The following is a 25012-nucleotide window of genomic DNA, read 5'->3' as shown; positions in this document are numbered from 1 at the left end:
TATATATATATATATATATATATATATATATATATATATATATATATATATATATATATATATAATATTTCAAGTATACCGCATAAAAACAGCAAGAAAATTCCTACTTATCATGCTTTCGACTAGGGAAACCCCCGTGGATTTAATACGAAACTGTGTTTAGCTACCTTAATGATGGGAAAATAATAAGAAAATTATAATTATTGTTTTTGTCTATTAAAAATTTTAATCATACAAGTTTATTTTAGGGATTTGAAACAATATTGTATTAAAATGTTACTTAAGTTGTATTATATCTTTGAAAACAGTTGTGACTTAAAGTAATGGTTGTGCATTTGATTACCAATCTCATGGTTTTGAAGTTAATTTGCTCTAGACACTCTTATTTTCTGTGGAAACAATAAACTCAAATTATTTGTACACATCCCAAAAACGTATCTAAATCCTTTACTACGCTAGAATAGATGGACTCTGAATCCATAGTAAAAAACATCACAAAAGGCAAACTTTAAACAAACACTTTTTTCACAAGAGAAACAGTGATATGATTATGCTCTTTAAATTTCTTTGTGTACATGTACATACACAAGCACCTTGCAAAAACAGACACACACTGAATAACTTGTTATGCAACACTTACATGTAATAAGAGAAAAGCTGAAAGAACTGAAAAGAAGTCAGCATACCCAATGTATTATTTAAAAACATATATGATATTTCAATAAGGACAATAATAATTAGCCAAATAAGATATTGATTATGGACCCAACATAGATTTATTAGAGATAATTCGATTTTGAGAAAATCATATCGCAAGTTGTACAAGTCTAGAATCTGTAAGCTTTATTTTCATACAGAATGTTTAACTGGTTACTGCAAATGATACTAATATGTATAAGTCCAGATTATTTATAAAGTGTACACTACTATTTAAAGACTCTCTCTCTCTCTCTCTCTCTCTCTCTCTCTCTCTCTCTCTCTCTCTCTCTCTCTCTCTCTCTGCTCCATAGATATTGTACTAAACATTTGTATCCTGTGATTATTTCCTGTATGAAAATGTTCATGAAATAGGAATCCCGGTCAGTTATTCTACGTAGTAGTTAAATTTTACATCATTTTAGGCATTTGCTTATAACTATGTTCTTTGTGATATTTTACATGGGACTTTTGGCGATTTCAAATGCTTATGGTAAGATTACATACACATGATGTCATCTAACTTTGCGAGAGCATTCAGTAATAGTTTTCATAAATTATAATATTTTCATTAATGTAAAGCATTCTTATAAAGACGGATATCTACCTAAACTGCCTATCAATACTATGTTTTATAACCTTTTTACATGTTCATGTATTTGCATGTATAATATTCAATATGGATAAATGTATACTGTTAAAACAATATAATTGTCACATGTAATTTATGTGCAACTAATTTTATAGGGTATTAAGGCTGTGTATGCTTTTCTGTATATCTCTTTAAATGAATTGCATTTTATATAATAAAAAAAGACCAATACATAAATGAAACAGTTTATTTGCCTCTGATCGATAATTATTATCAAAATCTAAAAGTTATTTATACCATATCTAATATGATATGTGTAATTTATGTGTTGGGTGTATGCTTGTTTACAGATAACATTGCCGTCAACAAACCAGCATACCAGCAGTATACAAGGGTACCAGGTGACGGCAGATATGACGCCAGTAACGCTGTGGACGGACGTAAATCTGACCTGAGGTGGAATGGTGGTCAATGTGCTGTATCAGGGCCCTCATCAACCGCCATGTGGTGGGTGAACCTGACCAGCATCCGCAGTATCCATCACATCACTATATACTTCGCGACGGACAACGTTGGTATAGTCACTGTCATTGTGTATTTTGGAAATGATAGCCTCTGTGGTATTAACTGCAATCATGCATAATTATACGCCTTTTATTTACATGTTAACAATTTTGTTTTCTCAGAATAATAAATCTTTATATTATGGTGGCATATCTCTGTCCCGTGTGTGCAAGTTATTTTGCGATTAATTATGTAGACATGCAAGATAAATATGTTCACATGCAAGATAGTTATGTCAACATGCAACATAACTATGTTGACATGCAAGAAAACTGCAATCAAATAAGAGTTATAAAAAATCCCAAATATCGCCAACATGTGACATTCAAGATGCTAGATACGCTACCTATTAATGTCAACATGCAACTTATTTATGTTAACATGCAACTTATTTATGTTGACATGCAACTTATTTATGTCGACATGCAACTTAGTTATGTTAACAGGCAAGAAAAATATGTTGACATACAACATATTTATGTCGACATGCAACTTAGTTATGTTGATATATGTATGTCAACATATGTATCTCGCATGTAAACATAACTAAGTTGCATGTCAACATATTCATCTCGCATGTCAACATAAGTAAGTTGCATGTTGACATAAATAAGTTGCATGTCGACATAAAAAGGTAGTATCAAGCATCTTTGATGTCAGAAGTGGGCGATATTTGAGAATTTTTGAGATTTTGTTTCATTCTTATCTGATTGCAATTTTCTTGCATGTCAACATAATTATGTTGCATGTTGACATAATTATGTTGCATGTCAACATGTTTATCTTGCATGTCGACATATTTGATAGAAAAATAACTTGCACACAAGGGGCAGAGATATGCCACCATATTATATGATTTTCCCTCTTAGTTTCGAAGATGCAATACCAAGAAAATGTTGATTTTAATGTAATCGAAACTGGACAAAATTAAACTGTTTCAATGGATGTAACAAACATGAATGTTAAATGAAACAAAAGACCAAAGCCATGAATAATTTTTAAATTATAATTACAATGAAAGAAAAGTTAAATGATGAAATTAAGAGTTTGCTAAATTCACTTTATAGATATGATTATTTGTTTTAAAATGAGATGATATGCCAGGAGTCTTTTGAGGTATATTATTTCACCTGAACTGAAAGTTCAAGTATGCTTTTCTTATCACTTTTGGTCTGTCTTCTGTATGTCTGTCCATCTGTACACTGTGTATTACTACGCCGCTTTAAAACGTAAACAAACGTTTTCTGTTGTATGAAAATGCAAAATGATTGTTTTGCTAAGTTAATTACAATTTATTATATTTTAAATAATAAAACTGTCGGGTGCTCTTATTTTGACTTGCACTATTTGAAGCATGCGGAGGGATAAACCGAAAGTAATCTTTTGAACGTCATGACAGAAAATTGTCAGACATGGTTTTTGAATGTCAAATAATGCGAGAAAAATAATCATTCATTGTATACTCGTGTGAGATAGTGAAGTTCCACCTCGGGGCCAGCAACAACAACAAGAGTGCAAACTAAATGTGCAACCACACATTTTTGTTGTTCTGGAAACTTCACTTTAGTCCTAAAATTAAAATCCCGCTGGTAGACTTTCTTAGCTTTTTAAAAAGCTAACCGTGTCTGTACTTATTACATGTACATAGTATACTGGTTTAACATGTGAAAAACGAGAGGCTTCATGTTTTACTAAATTCATTATTAAAAAGAACTAAAAGGACCGTTATCATTTAAGGTATTCTTCTAAAATATAATAATAGTCGGCCGTAAATTGTAATGTTTTTTTAAATGAATAATCATGTTCATTTTTATTCATTTAATTAATCATGTTAGTCGCCCTAACAGAACATATTTGACTAATGAACTTTCATAGATTCAATTACCGGTATTTCTAATTTAAAACAAGACAGTGTAGATCTATTTTGATATATCATATCGCATATTCTTGTAAAGTATGGAAAAGAAAACAAATATATCGGTAAACTATTATAATGCTTAGACAGTAAAATGCTGTAAGGTTATATAACTCCATGTATACTCTCTCTCTCTCTCTCTCTCTCTCTGTCTCTCTCTCAAAAATCAATTTTTATATAAACATAAAAAACCCAAACTCCTTTGTTATACGGTGTAATTCCCCGCCGTTTGCAGCTGTCACTCCGTCGCGTGTATAGTCTGAGCCTTGTCTGCTTATTCTGAGGTTTTTCTTGATTTCTGACAAACCAAAGAATGTGTTCTGTACTTGTACAGTGTACACACTGTGATTTGATAGAATGTAAATTTATGTTTATCAAACGTCTTAACTGTAACAAAGAAATAGAACATCAAAGTAATGAAGTGTAGCTTTAGGAAATATACTTATTAGAAAGGTCATTATCGCCATGTAAAATGTTTATTTTACATCTGTTGCGAACATTTTCTAAAGTTTTAGCTTATTGGTAAATTAAAGTTATTTACTCTTCTTAATTATCGTGAAATTCCTTCTGACTGTGATGTGATAGAATGTAAATTAATGTTTATCAAACGTCTTAACTGTAACAAAGAAATAGGACATCAAAGTAATGAAGTGTAGCTTTAGTAAATATACTTATTAGAAAGGCAGGATTGACGGACAATGGTTTCAGCTAACAAATGTGTGTTTGACACTTATAGAATTAATGCAATTACATAACAATTAGCAGATTAACACGCGTGAATAAATGGGCGTTTACCTGGGAGATGGTCAATTTAGGGATAAAGAAATATTCTCTGATTGGATGATTTATTCATGTCAATTATTTAGATTGTCACGCCAGTTAAATATTATTATATGTTAAATAAATGATTCTAAGTTAGTTAAAAAGAGTAGAGAGTTAGAATTCGATAGTTAGAGGTTAAGAGTCAAGATACAAGTCTTCTGGATAATCTGTTACGTTTTCCCACTGTCATATGTAGGTTAACATTAAATTAGAATTATTAATAAGCGAGTTTCCCCTTTTTAATGTGTACGGAGTGGAGAGTAATTGTTTGTATAATTGAGAGAGAGAGAGAGAGAGAGAGAGAGAGAGCATTGGAAGGTACTTCGCATTTGGGCCGCCAATATTTGGTCGATTTGGGGGGGGGGGGGGGGGGGCGAATTTGACTTGAAATGAAGTTATCTTACAGAGGGTGTATTTTCCCCCCTAATTTGATGTTACATTGTATTATTGTCACTTATTTGTATTGATGGCACTATAAGAAACAAAAGCAAAACCATTGCACTTCAGGTTTGTTTTCGTTTAATGACATACACATTTAATTCGAGGAGTTCGTATGCATGTACATGTATATACATCAATTTTGATTCAACTTGTCAGTCTTTATTGCGCATCATAAACATTCTAAAATGGATATCCATGATTCCCGTGCTAGGTTACAATTGAATTCTTTAACTGGTCATTTCATTAAAATTATACAAGACAGACAGACCTCGGAATATCCCTTACCCTGTCTAGGCATTTCCGGTAACAAGAAATATCAAAATTCAATCGGTTGGAAAATATTCCTCAATTCCGAAAGTTCAACATTTTGAAAAAAAATAAGCTCTCTAAATCTCTACTTGCATGGATCTTAAAAAAAAATGTTTGTTATTGGTGCTGGATGTGTAGACGAGAAAAGCTGTTTATCTTATTCAATAGGAACTAGGGTTCACGTAACATAGTTTTTGAAAGGGGGGAGGGACAAACTTATAAAAAAAAAACCTCGACAATATGGAGAATAATACAACTTTTCAAAATCCTGAAAATTACATCTATTGCAATATATGTGTGTGTGGGGGGGAGGGGAGGGGGGGGGGGGACTGCGCATTTGGGTCTATTTATCAATTTATTACACATTTTCATTTCTTTTATGTTTAAGCTTGCATATTAAGGAATAATAGAAAACAAATAATACTCCCTTTTGGCTTTTTTTAGTAATTAAGATTGCAAAAACAAGTCGAAAACCTAGTGGGTAGAATGGAAGCAGTTTAAAACTAACTACCATAGATTTTCTTTGACATTACACTACACAAACATTTTTCTTAGACTGAAATTGACACATGTACAATCCTGCACTAGGTAGTTACAATTATCTGTAAGATTCAGTTTTGTTTTCTGTGCTGTGATATAGACGAGGCAGACAGTTCTTGACTTTGATTTCGTGTCAAACCAAGGAACGGTTATTTAAAAATCATCGAAATACCGGACAAATGTATAAGTATAGGTGTTATGTTTTTTGTGGGTTTTTTTTAAGTTAGTTAAAATTTATCAATTCTAAGAACTTTGAAACTGATATCAAATTTCAATTTTCAAAATAGAGGTATTAATTTACACGAAAACTATTCAATATAAAGTAACCCTATCGCTTAGCTGCATAATCCTTATTTATGAAACACATTTTAGCTAATAAACTTCATTAAATATGTGCATGTATCTTAATAGATGTTATTGAATCCAAGTAAACGAAAATAACTACATATTATTATAAAATTGTGAAATAGTTCAAACATTGTCTCAGGCGATTCTTTTCATGCTTTTAGCGACTCAGCTTTTAGTAAAGGTGTGTCCGTATTATTCAACGATAAAATTAAAACAAATATAATGAATGTTAGAAAATCTATAGATGGTAGAAGAATTTTAATCAATATTGAAATCGACAGTAAAATTTTTACATTGGTAAATATTTATGCTCCGAATGATGCAAATAAAAGATGTGAATTCTTTAAAAAGCTAAAAGTGTTTATATCAAAAAACTGTATAAATGAAAATATTATATTATGCGGTGATTTCAACTGTAATATGTCTAACAGTGCTGATAAAAGTTTACGCCATTTACAAAATTTGAAAGAATACTTTAATTTAGATGATATGTGGACAAAACTTAATCCGGAAAAGACAGGAAATACCTGGTGTGATGCAAAAAATGACCCTAAAAGTCGAATTGACTACATATTTATTAATAACTCATTCTATTATATTCCAACAGATTTCAAGGTTGGGAAAATCCCGGGTACTCATTCAAATGGGATTCGAATGACTGATCACAGATTTCTAAAACTCTTTTATGATAGAGATAAAACAAAAAAGGGACCCGGATATTGGAAGCTAAATGTTTCTTATCTCGAAAATGGTAACTACAAAAAGGGAATTAGCGATATCGTTCATAACATAGATCCATCCTTAAGCCCACTTACTACGTGGGAATTGATTAAAAGAAATGTAAGAGAATTTTCCATTAAATTTGCAAAAACTGAGCAAAAATCATTTAAACAGAAAATAAAGACAATAGAACATGAAATAGGTGAATTAGAAAATAAACACGCTGACAGTTTCAATTACAAAAAACTAAAAACATTAGAAGCGGAATTAGATTCCTTGTACGATAAAAAAGCCAAAGGGGCTCAAATAAGATCTAAAATCAAATGGATAGAAGAAGGGGAGAACAATTCTAAATATTTTTTGGGCCTAGAAAAACATAATCAGGCGTCAAATGTAATTAAAGAAATAAAATCAGAGAAGGGATTAAAAATAAACAAAACGAATGCAATATTGGGGGAAATGCTTATGTTCTATCAAAATCTTTATACAAGTAAAAATATTCCAATTGAAAATATTAATACATATCTGTCGGAAATAAGCGAAAATCCTACGCTAAATAACGATGATAGAAATTATTTAGATAATTTTCCCTCATATGAAGAATGTAGAGAGGCAGTAAATAACATGAAAAAAGAAAAATCGCCTGGTTTAGATGGCTTTCCTTGTGAGTTTTAGTTTTTTTGGGACATAATCGGTCCTTTTTTCTACAAAGCTCTTAATGAAATATTTTAAAGAGGTGAAATGGCATACTCTCAAAGACTTTCTGTGATATCTTTAATTTATAAAAAAGGGGAAAAAAATAGCTTAAAAAATTACCGACCAATTAGTTTAACAAATACAGACTATAAAATCATTGTTTCATTTTTGCGAAAAGATTACAAACAATATTAACTAAACTAATTAGCGAACAACAAACTGCATACATTAAAGGGCGGTATATCGGAGAAAACGCTCGATTAATTCTAGATGTTTTTTAATACTGTGAAACAGAAAATCTTGATGGCATATTACTCTTCTTGGACTTTGAAAAAGCATTCGATTCCGTGGAGTGGAATTTCTTGTTTACGGTTCTAGAAAAATTTAACATTAGCAATAACTTCATAAAATGGGCCAACATACTTTATACCAATCCAATATTTAAGATGAAAAATAACGGCTGGTTGTCAAAAACATGCACAATGACTCGTGGAATAAGACAGGGTTGTCCGCTTTCTGCCTTGCTATATCTTTTTGTAGCTGAAATTCTAGCTATTAAGATAAACAGTAATCAGAACATAAAAAGAATAACAATAAACAACAATGAAATAAAAAACATTCAACATGCAGATGATCTAAGTATAGCCCTAAGAGATGAAATGTCAATGAAATATGCTTTAGACGTGCTTAACGAATTTTGTAAACACGCTGGATCTAAAATAAACATAAACAAAACAGAATGTATTCTATTAGGTACTCAAAAAAATCTTTATGACGAGCTCTATGGTATCAAAACTACAAACAAAGCAGTAAGATGTTTGGGAATCTTCATTGGGCACGATAAAGTAGAATGTTATAATAAGAACTGGATGATAGTTTATCATGATGTGGAAAAGCTGTTTGAGTCTTGGAAAAGAAGAAAATTAACTTTATATGGTAAATCATGCATTATTAACACACTTGCTTTATCCAAACTCACTTACGTTGCTTCAATACTTAATTCTCCCGAAAATGACTTTAAAAAAAAAATTCAACGCTTAATCTATAACTTTATTTGGGATAAAACCGAAAGAATTAAACGTAATACTTTAATAGGTAATGTTTTAAAAGGTGGGCTGGCAGTTGTTGATATTGAATGTAAAATAAAGGCATTAAAAGCCTCATGGGTTCCTCGACTCTTAAAAAACAAAAACATTCTGTACAAAATTTTTGATTCTTACTGTAAACAAATAAACATAGATGTAAATTACGCATTACAATTTTCAGAAAAAAAGATAGAAAATATGCAAAAATTAGGAAAATTACCAATGTTTTATCAACAAGTGTTATGTTCATTCAATGAATGTAAGCCTAAAAACTCAGAAAATATTTCATCAATTAAAATTGTACAACAACCGATATGGAAAAACTGCAATTTTTTGTATAAGGGAAACTCCTTATTTTTTAAAAATTGGATTACATGTGGAATTCTATATGTAAACGACTTGTTAAATGATGAAGGAAATTTCAAGTCGCTTTTAGACTTCAAAGACTGTATAAATAATAAATCAAACTGGATATGTGAATTCAAGATTCTTTCCTCTGTCTTCAAGCCTTTATGTAGGATATTTGATTTTTCAAATTGTAAGTTTACTAATATACAAAATAATAATTATTTTAATTTTCATTCAGGTTATGAGAATGTATTAGGGCAAATATGTAGTTTTTTCTATGAGAATTTAGTAAATAAGAAGTTTACTAAACCTTGTTATCAGACTGTTTTACAAAAGGAATATGATATTGATTCTGTTGATTGGAAATATATCTAAATGTAAATTATCAGATATTTCTGATAAACGTCTAGCAGAATTCAATTACAAAGTATTAAATAATATTCTTTGTAACAATGTTTATTTAAGTAAATGGAATAAAGAAATCCACAGTCAATGTAAAATATGCCAGGAGAATGAAAATACAAAGCATCTTATTTTTGAATGTGATAATGTACTTGAAATATGGAATGCTTTAAATGTTTACACTAAACTTGATATTAAGTGGAAACATGTACTTTTAGGTTTTTTTCATGAACAAAATAGAAAAATTGTATCACTGAATACCCTCATTTCATTTATAGCATACAGAATTTATAAATATAAGATGTATTGTCGGGTACATTCCTTAGAAGAAACAAATTACAATATTTTGAACCATGTGAAGGTATCCACTGTATTCTATGCTTCTGTTTTAAAAAGTCACAATTCATTCGTAGACTATATAATTTTCCAAAATTTTGTAAAATCAATTTAGAGCATATGTATATTCTATATTTTGTTGATGTTATCTCTGTTTGTTATATTTGATATAAAACTGATATAATGAATAAATCTATTAAAAAAAAAACCAAAAAAACATTGTCTCAGGCACCTGTTGCACTACATGTAACAATCTGTGTGATAACACTTAGATATTGTTTGCTACTTTATAGTTTTTCTTTTACAATTATTCTTTTTACATATTGATATACACAACTGACATTTCAGTTGAATCAATTCGCGACAATTTCACAACTTTAATTTTCCAATATTACCTCGGGCACCTGTTCACTACTTTCAGCAAAATGGCGGGTTTACAAAGGTTGTTCGGAAACTATTGAGACATTTTCTCTTATTTTTTAAGATAAAAAAAACCCTTGAAATTTTACCAACACGTAAAAAAGGATAGAGTTTATTACTGTGAAAAGTTTCTTGTCCATGGCATGATTTGATCATTCCTTGTAAGCGGATCGACGTGCCTTCGTTCTGTGACTCGGCGCAACCACAACAATTTTGCAACGTCATTTTACGCATCTCAGTGCTCCTATGTTTTGAACACCTTACAAACGAACGGAAATAGTGATAATTTTTATTTCTCAATTCCAAGTGTAACCATTTACATTTTCTCTCATTCCTGACTTTTTATGGAAACAGTTAGTGTGTAAAAAGTATTTGATATTTAGTCCCTTTGCTTAATTCTAGTTAAACAGTCAGTGTAAAAATATGATAAACTGAAGCTCTTTATCCTTTGTCATCGTATAGTTTTTTTTTAAGAAATTGCGAGGCATTAAAAGGTCTTCTTAAGAAATTTTAACCAATTTGATGTATATTTGTTGTGCCAGCTTCACGTCAAATTTTAATGTAAAGTCGTTGTAGATTTCTATTGCCTGGTTAAAAAAAAATACCATATCCGTATTTCATCTCGAACATTAGTGAAACTTGATCAAAAATTAATCGCCAAAAATAGCAAAATAAACAAATTTGATTTTATTTCTTTTATCATTAACTGTAAGTCTACGGACACTTAGAAAGCAGATGTTTAAGTTTTTCAATCTCCGATTTCATGCCTGCGCAGGGTATCCAAACTACTGACAAAATAGTTAACATTTTTGAAATATTACTTTGTTTAATTACTTGTTGGGATATATTAATGTTTATGCCAATTTTCACCAAAATGCGTCACTAAGTTAGGGAAATATTCGAGTTGTTTCAATAATTTTCAAACAATCCTCGTATATCTTGTATACTCTTTGTTAATTCAAGCGGGTTTTTTTTTTTCTGATCATGGGCAAACAATAGAATGGACAATTGATATACACAACAGAAGTGTTAGTAGAAGGTAATATGCATCGTTAAATAAAAACAGTACAGTGGAAGTTCTATTTTAATCAGATGTCAAATTGATATAAATGTCATTATTTAAATTAGATATTATTTTGTATGCATGGTTATTGTAAAAGAAAAAAATCTTTGTTGTAGTTTTAACAAAAAAATGAAGCAATATTATAAAGCTCATATCCGAACATGATTTCTTTTTCATACTTAATCTCAGAGTTGTTTAAACAGAAATTTCGACAAAATAAAAATATAAATAACCATTATAAAAATTCATTATAGAAGCTTTTAAAATTTTATATTTTAATCGAAGAATTTATATCGTTTTTCTACTAAAAAGACCTCAGGGTCTCTCAGTATCTCAGTGGCGGTATCAGAGTCTCTCATGGCTTCCTCGGTACCCTTAGCGCAAACATCAGGGTCTCTCAAGGTTTCCTCAGTACCTTCACTCTGTGCCGACCTAAGGGTCCCTCAAGGTTTCCTCAGTACCTTTAGTGCCGACCTCAGGGTTTCCTTAGTACCCTCAGTGCCGACTTCAATGTCTCTCAGGGTTTTTTCAGTGCCAATGAGGGTTTCCTCGGGGTTTTTTGATAGTCTCAGGGTTTTTTTTTTCATTACAGTAGTGTATAAAGAGTTAATCTTTTAAAGATCTTCTCAAAATCAATCAACCAGGAAAACTGAAGCTTATGTGTAAGCATCTTCAGGTAGTGTAGATTTAAATTTGGAAAAATTATCACCATCGGAAGTAGGGTGGAACAACAATGAGGGGTTGAAATTTTACATAGGGATATTATAGAGAACAGTCTTTAAATATCTTCTTCTCAGACACAGATCAGCCAGGAAAGCTGAAAAATGAGTGGAAGCATCCTTAGGTTGTGTATATTAAAAGGTGTGAAAATCATGCCCCCGGGGGTACACTGTAGGATTGGGCCTAAATAGGGGGGGGGGGGGAGGGGTTCGGATTTTTATATAGGAATATATAGAGAAGAGTCTTTAGAAAACCTTCTAAAAATCCAATCAGCCAGGAAAGTTGAAATTTGTATGGAAGCATCCTCAAGTAGTGTTTGTTGTTGATTCAAATTGTGAAAAGCATGACCCCTGGGGGTAGGCTGGGGCCACAATGAAGATTGAATACCTTAAAACTGCAAGCCGCAAATCCGACCTTAAGGTACTGAATCCCAATTAACTAATTTATCAATCTTACACTCATGCCAATACTTCAACGCCTGACCTAAGGTAAACAAGTAACGGTATAGAGTTTTCGAGAAAAAAAAGATTGTGTAATAATGAAAATGTTCAATGCTCATGATCTTACTAGAGGTCGTGCTACACAAGCATCGCTTACACCTATGTCAACGCCCGATGTAAAAGATTATTGTACAAACTTAAACGATGGGCAACATGTTATTAAAATCTATGTAATTGTTCCTTTTGTTTATATATGTGATTATGAATAATTAAATTTAAATCTTTAAAGCCGTTATTCATTTTGATTTCAACGTTACTGGGATAACTATTTTGCTGGGGTAAACATTGAAATATGATCACATGATTAAGTTATACAGATGTTTTAAAAATCAGTTTCTGTACGCTACCGATTCATCGATGATTTTACATAAACCAGCAGCAATGTCATCTCCTGTGATGTTTTTTAACGTGTCCTTAAATTCATCGCCCGTCGATTACTTCCTTTCAAGCTGATTGTACAGAAGAAGCAAATCAGCAATGCCATGTGCTCGCCATGCTTGTTTTGATCATGTGACAGACTATTTTTCTAGTGTTGACAGAGATGTAAGCGAAGCTTGTGTAGCACGACCTGTGGTGAGAAAATGGTTCAATGCTATCAAACTAATACGACAACATTTTGCGCAGAATTATAACAAAGCAGACTTGTCTCTCATCTAACACTGCAATCTATCGAATCATAGCAGGTAGACAACATAGAAATCAAACGATGGTCCTTGTGTTAACCTTTTTACCAGATAGTACTTTAAGTATACCTTTATCCACTAAATGTAGATTAACACAAACAATCTATAACATCTATTCATGACTAACATGGCGACCAGATAAAATCACTGTATGTAAAGATATGATTCTTACAATCACGATATACCTCTTGGCGTATTTTAGAGCGACACTTGGTCAGATTTGAGTTGTACCTTCTGTAAATATCATTTTTTTCCGAATTATGAGCGACTTTTAGGTATATGTTATTCCTAAAAATGGTCTCTATAGCGCCAATATTCTGGTGTTTATTAAAACAAACGAATGCTTTCCAATATTAGATCTTGTGTTAAAGTAGGATCTAGCACGATAAAGAAACATTCGTATGTATAGCGCCTCTAAATCATATGAATTTTTTCCAGTGTCAGATATTAAAAGGATTTGGAATTTTAAATTAGATTTTAGATTAACTTGAGAAATGTTTCATGTTATCTACCCACCACGGTTATCAATAATATAATCTTCACTTATGTATCCTACCTTTAGGTTTGTATAGCTGTTCAAGTGATATTTTGTGAAACAAGAAGGTGTTAGGTTCCTTACTGTTTGGATTAAACTTGCTAGTTTAAAAGAGAGGGTTCAGGCCGCCCTTCTGCAATACACTCTCTCATGCAATACATGACACTGACTGTATTCCAATTAATTAGCACGATCGTATCGCTTTGACATATAAACATATATAGTTTTAAACAAGGCAGTACTAATTATTCAAATATTATATTTTTTCCCTGACAATTATTTCTAACGACAATCATATACAAAAGGTGCTGAACATTTTATATTACATATGTACTCTTGATATTAAATCTATGACCAGTATTTTTAATTCACAATGGTATACGACTAGTGCTGATAGAAAAATACCAGTTAAAATGTTCAAAATACGGTATCATAATTTTGTTTATATATAGAAATGGTTTAATAATACGCAACTAAATTTTTTTTTTCAGACGTTAATTCAGACATTGAATTTGATATAATAATAAATGATGGTGTTGTTGTTTTTTCAAACGACAAATATATGAAACTTGCATATATATTCCATGTAATTGTGCGTTAAACAATTAGCTATTTTAATTGATAGGTGCATGGAGAATGTGTAATATGTTGCACTTATAGTGCCGTTGATATTTAGCAATGTTTTAGTTGATATTGTAAAAAAAAGAATCATATAAACTTGTTTTTCACTGGATCGATAACGTCTTGTACAGATTCCAGGTTTCGGGCGTACATGGCACAGGATGTACTTGGATTCTCCGTGTATGTCTCCAATACCACGGATAAATCACAGGGAACGTTGTGTTTCAAGGACGACAACTTCTCAATAAACACAATACCTCCTGTCTTCACAACAAACTGCTTTATTCATGGCCAATATGTCATCTACTACAACGAAAGACTACCGGGAGTTGTCTACCCTGACGATTATTATGGTTATGTCTGGATTGTCCTTTGTGAAGTAGAGGTGTATGGTTGGTGCTCTTTATAATTTCATTAACCTTTGAAATATTTCTCTTATATGTTCACATGGTTACCTTTATTGTCAAAACATAAAACAATAAACTAGTGTGTAGACCCTGTGGATTTAATCAGTAAACAACGTGTTGTCACTTTCAAAAAAACTATCAAATCTTGTTCAATCATTTAAAGTGTCTATATTTTCTCGGAATGCCCCCCCCCCCCCTCAAGAATGAATGTTAAGATGTTATGCTTAGCAATTTTGATATCGACGTGAATTATTTAAACTAGGCACAAAGAAGCCTTTTGCTATTTAATCAATATAAAGATGACGTAGTGACAGGGTTGTTGCATTCGAAACATTTCATTTAGCATAAACGTATGTGAATTGCAAATCCTCCATCTGTAAGGGTCATGTATGTTAGAGCGGGGTTAAAGTTGCGAGACAGTATAACTGAACATATCGCATGCACCTTTAAAATTTTAAATATTGTTCTTGGGTTACATAGAAAAAGAATGTAAATAGTGGCCGTACAGTAATTTTTGTTATTTGAATACATGTACCTAGTAAAGTAAACAATATGCAAATTACATGCAGTGAGTATTTATTGTTTCTATTTTTATATATGATTATGTAAACGTAAAGTTAACCGTACCCAATGTTGTCAAGTTCTCTAAGTCGTTGTCTTTTATATACATATATTTACATTTTCCAGTGTCTTTGCCTGTGATAACACTACGTATCGATTTTGTACTATATAACTCACAATACAAATGACGCCAAATTGAGGCGCCAGCGGGGTTTGCTTATTTATATTTAAACATTTAATCGTACGATGGCTTAAAATTATATAAATATAAGTAATAAGGAATCATTCTTTGAATATTATGAGGTGATAATTTCGGTCGAGGCGTGATCAAATCTATACTAAAGTCCTTCGGGCTTTATTGGATTTGATCACGCCCCGACCAAAATTATCACCTCATAATACTCAAAGAATGATTCCTTATATATTTACCGTACCGTTTATTTTTTTATTATCTCCAATTGATTTAACCTAACCTAATGAAATGCATAGTATTGAACTTTCGAACTTTAATTATGGTCTTGATCCTACACATGCGTTGTCTTATAAATACTACTGATAAATACGCACATTTTTATTCATCCATTATTATTGTCAATAAATGGAAACATTATTTAAAAAATGAATATTTTACAGGGTAAATTTAACAATCACAATCAATCACACTAAAACCCATTGACCCCTCTTGTTTTCTCGAACACCACACAGTCACTTAAAAAGCACCTGAAGTTTCCTTACAAATTCAAATATAAACTTCAATACTTCCTGTTCATGTAAATAAAACCCATGGTACACAATTAAAATTGACGATCATTGCAAGATATATTTATTTGAATCATTTAGCATTTCTTTAAAGGTTTTCAAACAACAGGTGTTAAGGATCGAACTGTTTTGTCATAAATGTTGCAATATTGCAATATGTTTCTGGATGGATTTGAATTTGTCATGATGAACTTTCATACATACCAATATACACATTCACGTAAATTAGCGCCTCTTGCTTCTTAATTCATTAAGAATCAATTAAGAATAATTTTCAAAAAACATTGTGTAATAAATAATTGTTAATGTACAGGATGTCAGGAAACAGGGTTTTACGGATCTAACTGCTCCATTCCCTGTCCAGATGTCAACTGTCAGTACTGTCACATAGAGACGGGCTATAGCCAGTGTTGTAAACCTGGGTATCAAGGTCATCAGTGTGAATTAGGTAAGAACTGATTTCAATAGACAAACATTACTAACTCTACGTGTACATGTACATGCGTGTATTAGGGTTCTTCACGTATTTTCTATAATTGCAAAGCATTGGTAGAGCTTATCAAATTTGGAGATATTTGTTTTTATTCTAAAGCATGCATACGTTTGCACTGTTTTGTTAATTATGCATAATAAAATAGCATATTCATGTGCATCCTTATCATTAAAAATGAAATCAAAAGCATTGAAATCCTATTTTTAGAACCATTTCCATTTAAAATAAAATTTGGTTGGTGATTAGTTCCTATATTGACTTTTCAGCGTTTCAAAAATAATTTAACAAATTATTTTCAATGTGCGGCAGGTAACTTTTTGTCTACAGCAAAAGTTAAATATTCCTAACAGGCTTTAACAAATTTACGGCTATTTTGATTTCTCTTTAAAGAGAACTGCCTTCATCAACGAACACATTATTTAAGAAATGAATGTATTTTTTCTACTGGTACTATACCAGTTATCGGCTAATACCAGTTATCGGCTAAACTGAGGGTTAGGGTTTATAGCATGCGACTATCCAAGATTTTTTTAATTCAGTCGTCTGTTTCGAATAAAGAAAAGTAAGTTTGCTTGAAAACTTTCTTGAATATGTTTTAAACATAAGCTTTAACGATCATTGTTTACCGCTGATTTACATCTTTGCACTTTCAGCTATGAGGAAAGTGACGTAATAAGTTAAAAATAGAATGTTACCTCTTTGTGATACGTTATTATATCCCTTCTTTGATTTGACATATAATATCAATACATATAAAATTTCTAATCAAAAGAAATTCACTAAATTCTGAGAGAATCATGGTGCAGTTGAACGCCTGATTGCACAATTATGTATTGAACAGCATAGGTTTTTATGTATTAACGTATGATGATCAACGGATAATTTTATGAGTGTTGTTTATGTATAGTAACCCCTACGACCTATAGGCTGACCCCGCAAGGGACATAATTCAATTTAAACTTTGCAGAATATAACATCAACATGTAAAGGGATTTAACTGTGTTAATATCACGAAGACGATAACTGGTACAGTAAATCGTAAAAACTTGACAAATTCGGAGCGTGCTAAATAGCACAAAAACAATATGTTTGGGTTCTAAATGATGATATAATCTAACAGATTGATAACTTTGGAGTTCACCATTTAAAATATGTCAAGTTTTATTCAATTATATCAAAAAATAATGAAACACGAAAAGAAAACGTAAAATTATAGACGACAACTGGTACAGTGCCAGTACTGATCGACGCATCAAAGGATAAATCCGCCAGAATACTTCATCAATGCACGTAGTGATCAATAGAATAAATTATTTTATTTTTATCATTTAATGAAACAGTTTCAAATCATAAAATGTGAAGTGTCATTGATAAAAAAAAATAATGTGAATGTAGCGGCGCGTATGAATACAAAACAACAAGAGCAACAGTATTCAGAATGGATGAGCCTTCAGCTTAGCAGAGCTGAATTAAATTGATTTAAAGCACAAATAGAGAGTTGACATCTGAACCGGTTGAATTAAAAACAAAGAAAAACAGGGACATATATTGTGATGTGTTTTTGCTTGTGATGTTATGCACTGTGCAAGAGTCGTTCAAACTGGTTTTAATGTGAGTTAAATCGATGGAATATGCAAGTAGGTATACCATAAAAGGAGACGAAAATAATTGAGGTTGTTGTAACTACACAGCCTGTAAGCTACGTAAGGACATTGGATCCTGCGATCAAAAGTTTTAAAGTTTTTTTCTAAAGCAATTTTTAAAAATCAACACACATAGCTTAACCAAAATTCAGAACAAAATGTTGGGGTCTATATGCTTCATTTGGCGCTACGGTGTAATTAATATGACCTTTCTGCACTGAATGTGCAGATTGCACATAAATCGATTGTCCCTCTATATTTTATTATTGGTATAAACTATGGCATCAAATGCAAATTCAAACTATTTAAAATAAATGGAATTAAAATTATCATAAAGAAAAATGTTACAATTTCTTCACCTAATTAATATTTTGACCTTTTTGCACTGATAAAAAGTCTCAAACGTTTTCTCAAGTTACGATAACTTGTTGAAAAAAGCTTCAGATTTCAGAAAAAAACACCAAAAGTATGGGTCTATTATGTCAAATTTGAGATATGGCATGAAATAAGCTAACTTTAGCAAAAAAATTGGAATTATTTTTACCTTGATTTTTATAAAATATGTTATATTTGCCAATATGTGACCGTAGAAGTATTGAAAAATCGTAAAAATGTGTTTTTCATAATGAAATGAAGATATCCTAATGCACAAACTATCTGGAAATTTTGTTTGCACTGAAAATAAGGAAGCTAAAGTAAAGGTACTCTAAAACAACTGAGTTATGAACAATGTTCGTTTTCTTCTTAAAAACCTTCCGCCAAAAAATATAGTCCCATACTAAACTCTGTAAATATGTAATTTTTCCTTTACAATTTATTTTAGATAGTTTAATAGGCATTATAAAATATGATTTTATGGTTAGAATCAATATATGATGTATAATATTCAGAATAGAGGTGACCCAAAATGGCTACCCAAAACAGAGGAACAAACTTCTTTAAATAATTTATTTGCCGGTTGGAATACGTCAACGGAGTTCACTTGATGCACTACCTATACATGTAGCTTTGTTTTACGGTACTAGTACTGATTCTGATGACCGATCCTGTACGTGTGTTAAGTTAACACTCATCGTTAGCAAATTTGAAGAGCAGTGTTACCGTGAAAATGTATATGTCTATATGTTTTTATACATGTAATCATTCCTGAAATTGGAGGTTCAGGAACAGCCAGCCTGCCTGTAAATATTGATCGTTAATCTCAAGTAGACTAAATTGTGAGAAGTCGCTTAATTTTCTTACTTCACAAGAAAAACATATTTGTCGAATTCCGATAGTTTATCCTAAGTGAAGAAGGATGGGAAAAGGTGTAAGCTAGACGTATGAATGTAATATATATGAGAATAATGTGATTCTATTAATATTGTAATGCATCATCCACTATCATAATCTATAAGGTGTCCAAAAAATGTTGTCGGATCAAGATTTGTGAACTGTAAATTTTGGGAATTGTGAAAAGAGTTGGTAACGCATTCAAAACGTCATTAGATAATTGTGGTTCACTACCAGTTTTCTGCAATATCGTATATAAAACGCAAACAAATCAACGATGTATAATGAGCGCTAAAAAGCAGATTGTGTTATTACATTCCCATAAGTATATTGACGTAGAGAGATGCATTTAGTGGCACAATGTGTACTACATACTCTAATGCACTACTACATGTATAATGCACTTGGCATGTAACTAGCCTCATATATTGCTGTTAATTTCAGCATGCAACAAGGAATTTTATGGTGTCGCCTGCAATGAAGAATGTGGACATTGTCGTGAGGTAAACCAATGCCACCATATAAATGGTACATGTTTAACTGGATGTGCTGCTGGTTATCATGGGAACATGTGTAAAACAGGTATGTAGACATGTACATTGTTAATAAATGAAATTTTCAACATGTAATGAATGATTTGATAATGATGTATTTGATCTTTATACCCATATTGAAAATTAATAAGTAATAACTTCAAGAATAATGCAGTTTACTGTTGTATTTTGATAAACTAGCTTGCTCTCGTGGGTTTTTTGGGGAAGACTGCTCTAAGAAATGCATCGACACATGTGCAGGATGTAATAATATCAATGGTTTGTGTGATTATGGTTGCATTCCTGGCTCGAAAGGATACTTTTGCATCGAAGGTATTGCTCATAATGATTATTTGTCAAAGCGTGAATTGTTTAAGCGTGCGTTAACTGCCTTTGTGACTGTCTTTGGAATGACACATGTAATTGATGCAACCAAATAAAAGTATAAATCTGAATAACGGTAACACCTAACCGTTAAATGTTACACAGCATACATTATTATTGTCAAGGTTGCAAACAACGCAAAAACATGATACATCACTATATGTATAGAGTTAAGATGGTTTTAATTAAAAGCGGCTTGACGAAAAAGTATAAACTACTATCATTTACTCTGAAACATCTTCAGTTATTTTTGAGAAATTACTTTACTATGATTAACTTTAAAGTGTTTCCCAATGCACCATAGTATTCAGTTGTGTAGTCGTTCAATCATGTCATTGCATCTAACCTAGATAATGTAAGGGGTTTATTTTTTTTTTCAAAAGACTGATATTGTTTGATTTTTAAGATATAAGATGATAAATAGATGAAGGTGACCTATAGATTCGTTACGCTTTATACTGGTTGGTGTCACTGACCGCAGTTACTTGTGGTTACCAATAGACCGTTTCATAACTAATCAAACAGAATAATAATACGTAACGATCACAGTCAACACATGTAGGACCATTTTTCAATGGGTAAGCACAAAAGTGCAAGCAAAACATACAAGTCTATGTAGTGGGTAAGTGCCAATGCACAGACATACAAAACAGTATATTTACCAAATGAACAACTCATGTTTAGAATAACGCACGTATACAGAAGGTAAACAAAAATCAACATCAAATTGTATGCTTTTGCTAAACGTTAGCATATCATAGCATAGCATAGTATAGCGTAGCACTGTCAACGATATTCTTGAAATGATTTAAGAGGTTGATTGTGTCCATTGTTGTTTTTTACAAACATGAATAATTAATATGAATTTTTATCGTTTAAGAATGTGACAAAGGGTCGTATGGTATTGAATGTAATGGTACATGTGGACACTGTCGGGATATAAACCAATGCTCCAATGTCAACGGAACTTGCTTAACTGGATGTGATGCTGGTTATGAAGGGGACTTATGCAAAACACGTGAGTAGTCAAACACCAAGGTATATTCAAAACTGGCGCCACACTAAAAAAATTATCATAATGACGGCAACTGTTGGCAAAAAAAGTCACTACATATCAAGGTGTGTTTTCTTTAATCACTAGATGTGGTGAATCATGAAAACATAAACATGTTTAAAATAATCTTATAACAAACATAGACTTCTGTATTACTTATTAACATTGTGCTTTCAGTATATCATTCATAGTATGCAGATACCATATCATTACATTGGAATTGTATTGCACATCATGACGTAAAACTCGAAGTAAAATTGATATTGACGCCATCATGAATTTTACAAACAACCGACCTGAAATACCTTTTCTGTTCAATTTTTATCATACAAGACTGTGTCAAAGGATCGTATGGTATTGGATGTAACGAAACATGTGGACACTGCAGTGATTTAAGCCAATGCTCCAAAGTCAATGGCTCTTGTTTAACCGGATGTGATGCTGGTTATAAAGGGGACTTTTGTAAATCACGTAAGTAGACAATCATGAAAGTATATGAGCAACTAGCAGCTTTCATCATAAAAAAATCTATATACATGTATATCTATGAAATTAAAATAATGGTGCAGGGTTATTGTAAATATGTTACGGCATATTGGTATTTTGTTTTTACTATTTCGATATAGAGTTAAAAGAAATAGTATAAACACATTTTCGATAAACTGATTACAAAAATACAAAATAGTCGTAGCATAAGTCAGTCCTGCCAAATGAATGGGAACTGGTTCACTGGATGCGACAAATATTATCAAGGAGAAATGTTCAACATACGTGAGTATTGAAAAACATCGCTGAAAGTATGCATTTTGTTAAGAGAGATAGAGAGAGAGGTAAATGAATAGAAATAATGGATAAATCATTGTATGAATGGACGATTGACGGCCGGTCATACGGATAGATAGATACATTAACATAATCATTTATTAAAACGCGATAGGGATATTGACATTCCAACGAGTAAACAAGATTCTGTCCTAGATCGTGCATTTTGACCCCAAGGTGGAATTTCGCTATCCTATGCATGTAGGAGTATGTAATGAATGATTATGTTTGACATGAAAAACGATGTCTGACAACATATCTGATGACGTTTAAAGGTTTACTTTCGGTTTTTCTTTCTGCGTGCTACAAACAGTGCAAGAAAAGAAGAGAGTATACGAAAATATTTTCGATGAAAATATGATATATTGTAGTCAAGTAAGCAAAATAATGATTTATAGTTTAGCTCATTCCGTCATTTTTTTTATTTCTTTACAGCATGCATGCACGATGTTTGTTTACATTTTACAGCGGCGTACATGTACATGTGGTAATCCTCAGTGTAAGACTGAACATTTCACAATGTTGTCTCACACTGGACAAGTCAATTTCACACCGTTTAAACATATTGTAATCCGAGATAGATAGAGAGATGGATATTTTATATCGACATACATTGGTGTCTTATGTTAGATTTCAAAACCTAATTAACACAGTACATGTATTGTGGGTTAATCTTTTTTCCATTATAATAGTAATTACATGTAAAAAACATTAACAATCGTAGATCTTTGATTATATTTTGTCATTTACCGCTGATATACGAATCCCCTTTAGCTTACTTATTTCAAATAGAGATACATTTGTAAATTGTACTTTGTATATCGTATACAATTAAAGAGAAAAAATAGAGGACCGTGATTATAAATACAATGCGCAAGATGACTTTTTAACAACGGTCTATTGGCAATCAGTGTACTGATGTCAGTTTGGGGAAGATATAATGTAAGTAAATATTTTATCTTAGCATGATTTGATTTAAAGTAATATGTGTTAAGCAAATGCATTATGTATTAACGATTTTAAAAGAATATGAAAAATGCATGCATACAATCTCTTTTTGGAGCAATTTGCACTCTATGACTCAAGCGTAAGTTGTCAAAAGTAATAAAAGTAATCTTGACAGGTTTTGGTACATAAATGGAAAGTTAGCATACTTAATATCATCTAATGTAATATCAAATGTGACTGTTTAATGTTTTTGGAAATATCTCATGCTTTGGTTTACGTTTTTTGTTAAATACGTACAAAAAATAAAATGATATATCTTGATTAGGCTTTGAAGTTTGATCATAGGTTACTTTAAAGGAATATTTGAATCAACTTTAGATCAACAGGTTTTTATCAATAACATAAGGTTTACATATGAATTTACACATATATTTATCACCAAGAATCGTTATGATTTTATTAACATTGTAACTGAATAAAATCATTCTATTATTTTGTTGCAAACAGAATTGAAATACATTGTAATCCATTTTTTTCACTGACAACTTTGTTGGCATTAGTCACCTTTAATAATACTATCTTAAAACAGAGAATGCTATACAGAATATACATTAACCTATAAATAGCAATTCGAATAAATGATTCGAAATAAATGAAAATTGAGTTACGTATACATTTTGTAAGCATAATACTAGTATTCATTTGTTGTTAATGTATATATGTCAGTATTTGTCTTTTATATAGCACATTAATGTCTTGCAGCTGTTTGTCTACCAGTACAAATGTCCAAAGCAGATGGAAATTCCAAAGTCGCAATGAAATTCCCCCAAAAAACTGATTCATGGGCCCACCGAAAAGAAAACATTTTAATGGCAATATATCCAAGTAGCGCATTTTCTAAGGACATATCAAGAAATAATTAAATCACATTTATAATAATAACAATACTGTCATTCGTCCCCTGCTGATGTTCCACAAATTTTGATCAGGCAATTATGCATTTTGAATAATGTTTATTCAACAAATAATCCTAAACTGTTTTATGACAATCGGAAACATACGTCAATGGATCCTTATTATACTGATGTACATCTGGAACAAACATCATAAGCAGTTAAAAAATGTTGATCTTCATTCCGTGATACGTTAATTCTAGAAATGGCCGGTGTTGCTCCTGTGTACTCGTTAAACACAACACTGTATTTTAAATCGACGTTATCTAGCTTTTTATACAACTAAACAAACAAGGAGCAAAGACGGATATTTTTAAAAGGAACAAACAATTAAGAGAATGTATCTTGTTTAAATCCGTTGCAATTTCTTAGGTAAATGTGCTTATATAAATGAATATGACTAAAATCAGACTGATTTACCGGAAACAAATATAGTTTCTTAAAAAAAATGTGTATGAATGGAACTTCCAATTAAATAGTGAATGAGTGATAAGATTTGCCTTTATTATAAAACTGTTTTGTAATATAGCATTATTTTTGTTTTCATGTTCTCTGTGATTGTTCTTTTGCTTTTTAATACTTTTTTATGTTTTCTTTACACAGGTTACAAAGGTTACAAATGGCAAACCAATGACAAATGTACAAACATGTATTTTGTTAATTACTTAAATCGTTCTAGTCAAATTTATACGAAATTGTATATAAATTTTGATTATCAATGTATTTATTTTATGCAATTGACTGTTGTGGTGTGTTGTAATGTTGTTTTGTAAAACTGTTACAAAATGAGTGAATTTCAAACAACCAAATAACGCAACCAAATTACA

The 25012-nt window shown here is 31.4% G+C and overlaps 1 protein-coding gene across 1 annotated transcript; it reads left to right on the top strand.

Moving 5' to 3' along the window:
- Positions 1 to 1137: 1137 nt before the first annotated feature.
- LOC105337794 (uncharacterized) lies at positions 1138 to 25012 on the top strand. The gene is made up of 9 exons (XM_066086225.1): positions 1138 to 1189; positions 1639 to 1863; positions 14488 to 14748; positions 16397 to 16531; positions 19936 to 20073; positions 20226 to 20357; positions 21289 to 21426; positions 21796 to 21933; positions 23995 to 25012. Exons 1-9 carry the CDS (start codon positions 1138 to 1140, stop codon positions 24153 to 24155), a joined length of 1380 nt encoding a protein of 459 aa, XP_065942297.1. The 3' UTR covers positions 24156 to 25012.

The sequence above is a fragment of the Magallana gigas genome, chromosome 1 (assembly GCF_963853765.1).
Source record: "Magallana gigas chromosome 1, xbMagGiga1.1, whole genome shotgun sequence".
NCBI lineage: Eukaryota > Metazoa > Mollusca > Bivalvia > Ostreida > Ostreidae > Magallana > Magallana gigas.
Note: the sequence above shows the minus strand (reverse complement) of the source record. Positions and strands in the feature narration are given on the sequence as shown.

What these genes read in the sequence shown, in the direction of transcription:
- LOC105337794 (XM_066086225.1), top strand. Translation starts at nt 1,138, where the DNA reads ATGTTCTTTGTGATATTTTACATGGGACTTTTGGCGATTTCAAATGCT. An exon ending in CTTCGCGACGGACAACGTTG is followed by an intron (nt 1,864 to 14,487) that starts GTATAGTCACTG and finishes CGTCTTGTACAG; the next exon opens with ATTCCAGGTTTCGGGCGTAC. An exon ending in TGGGAACATGTGTAAAACAG is followed by an intron (nt 20,074 to 20,225) that starts GTATGTAGACAT and finishes TTGATAAACTAG; the next exon opens with CTTGCTCTCGTGGGTTTTTT.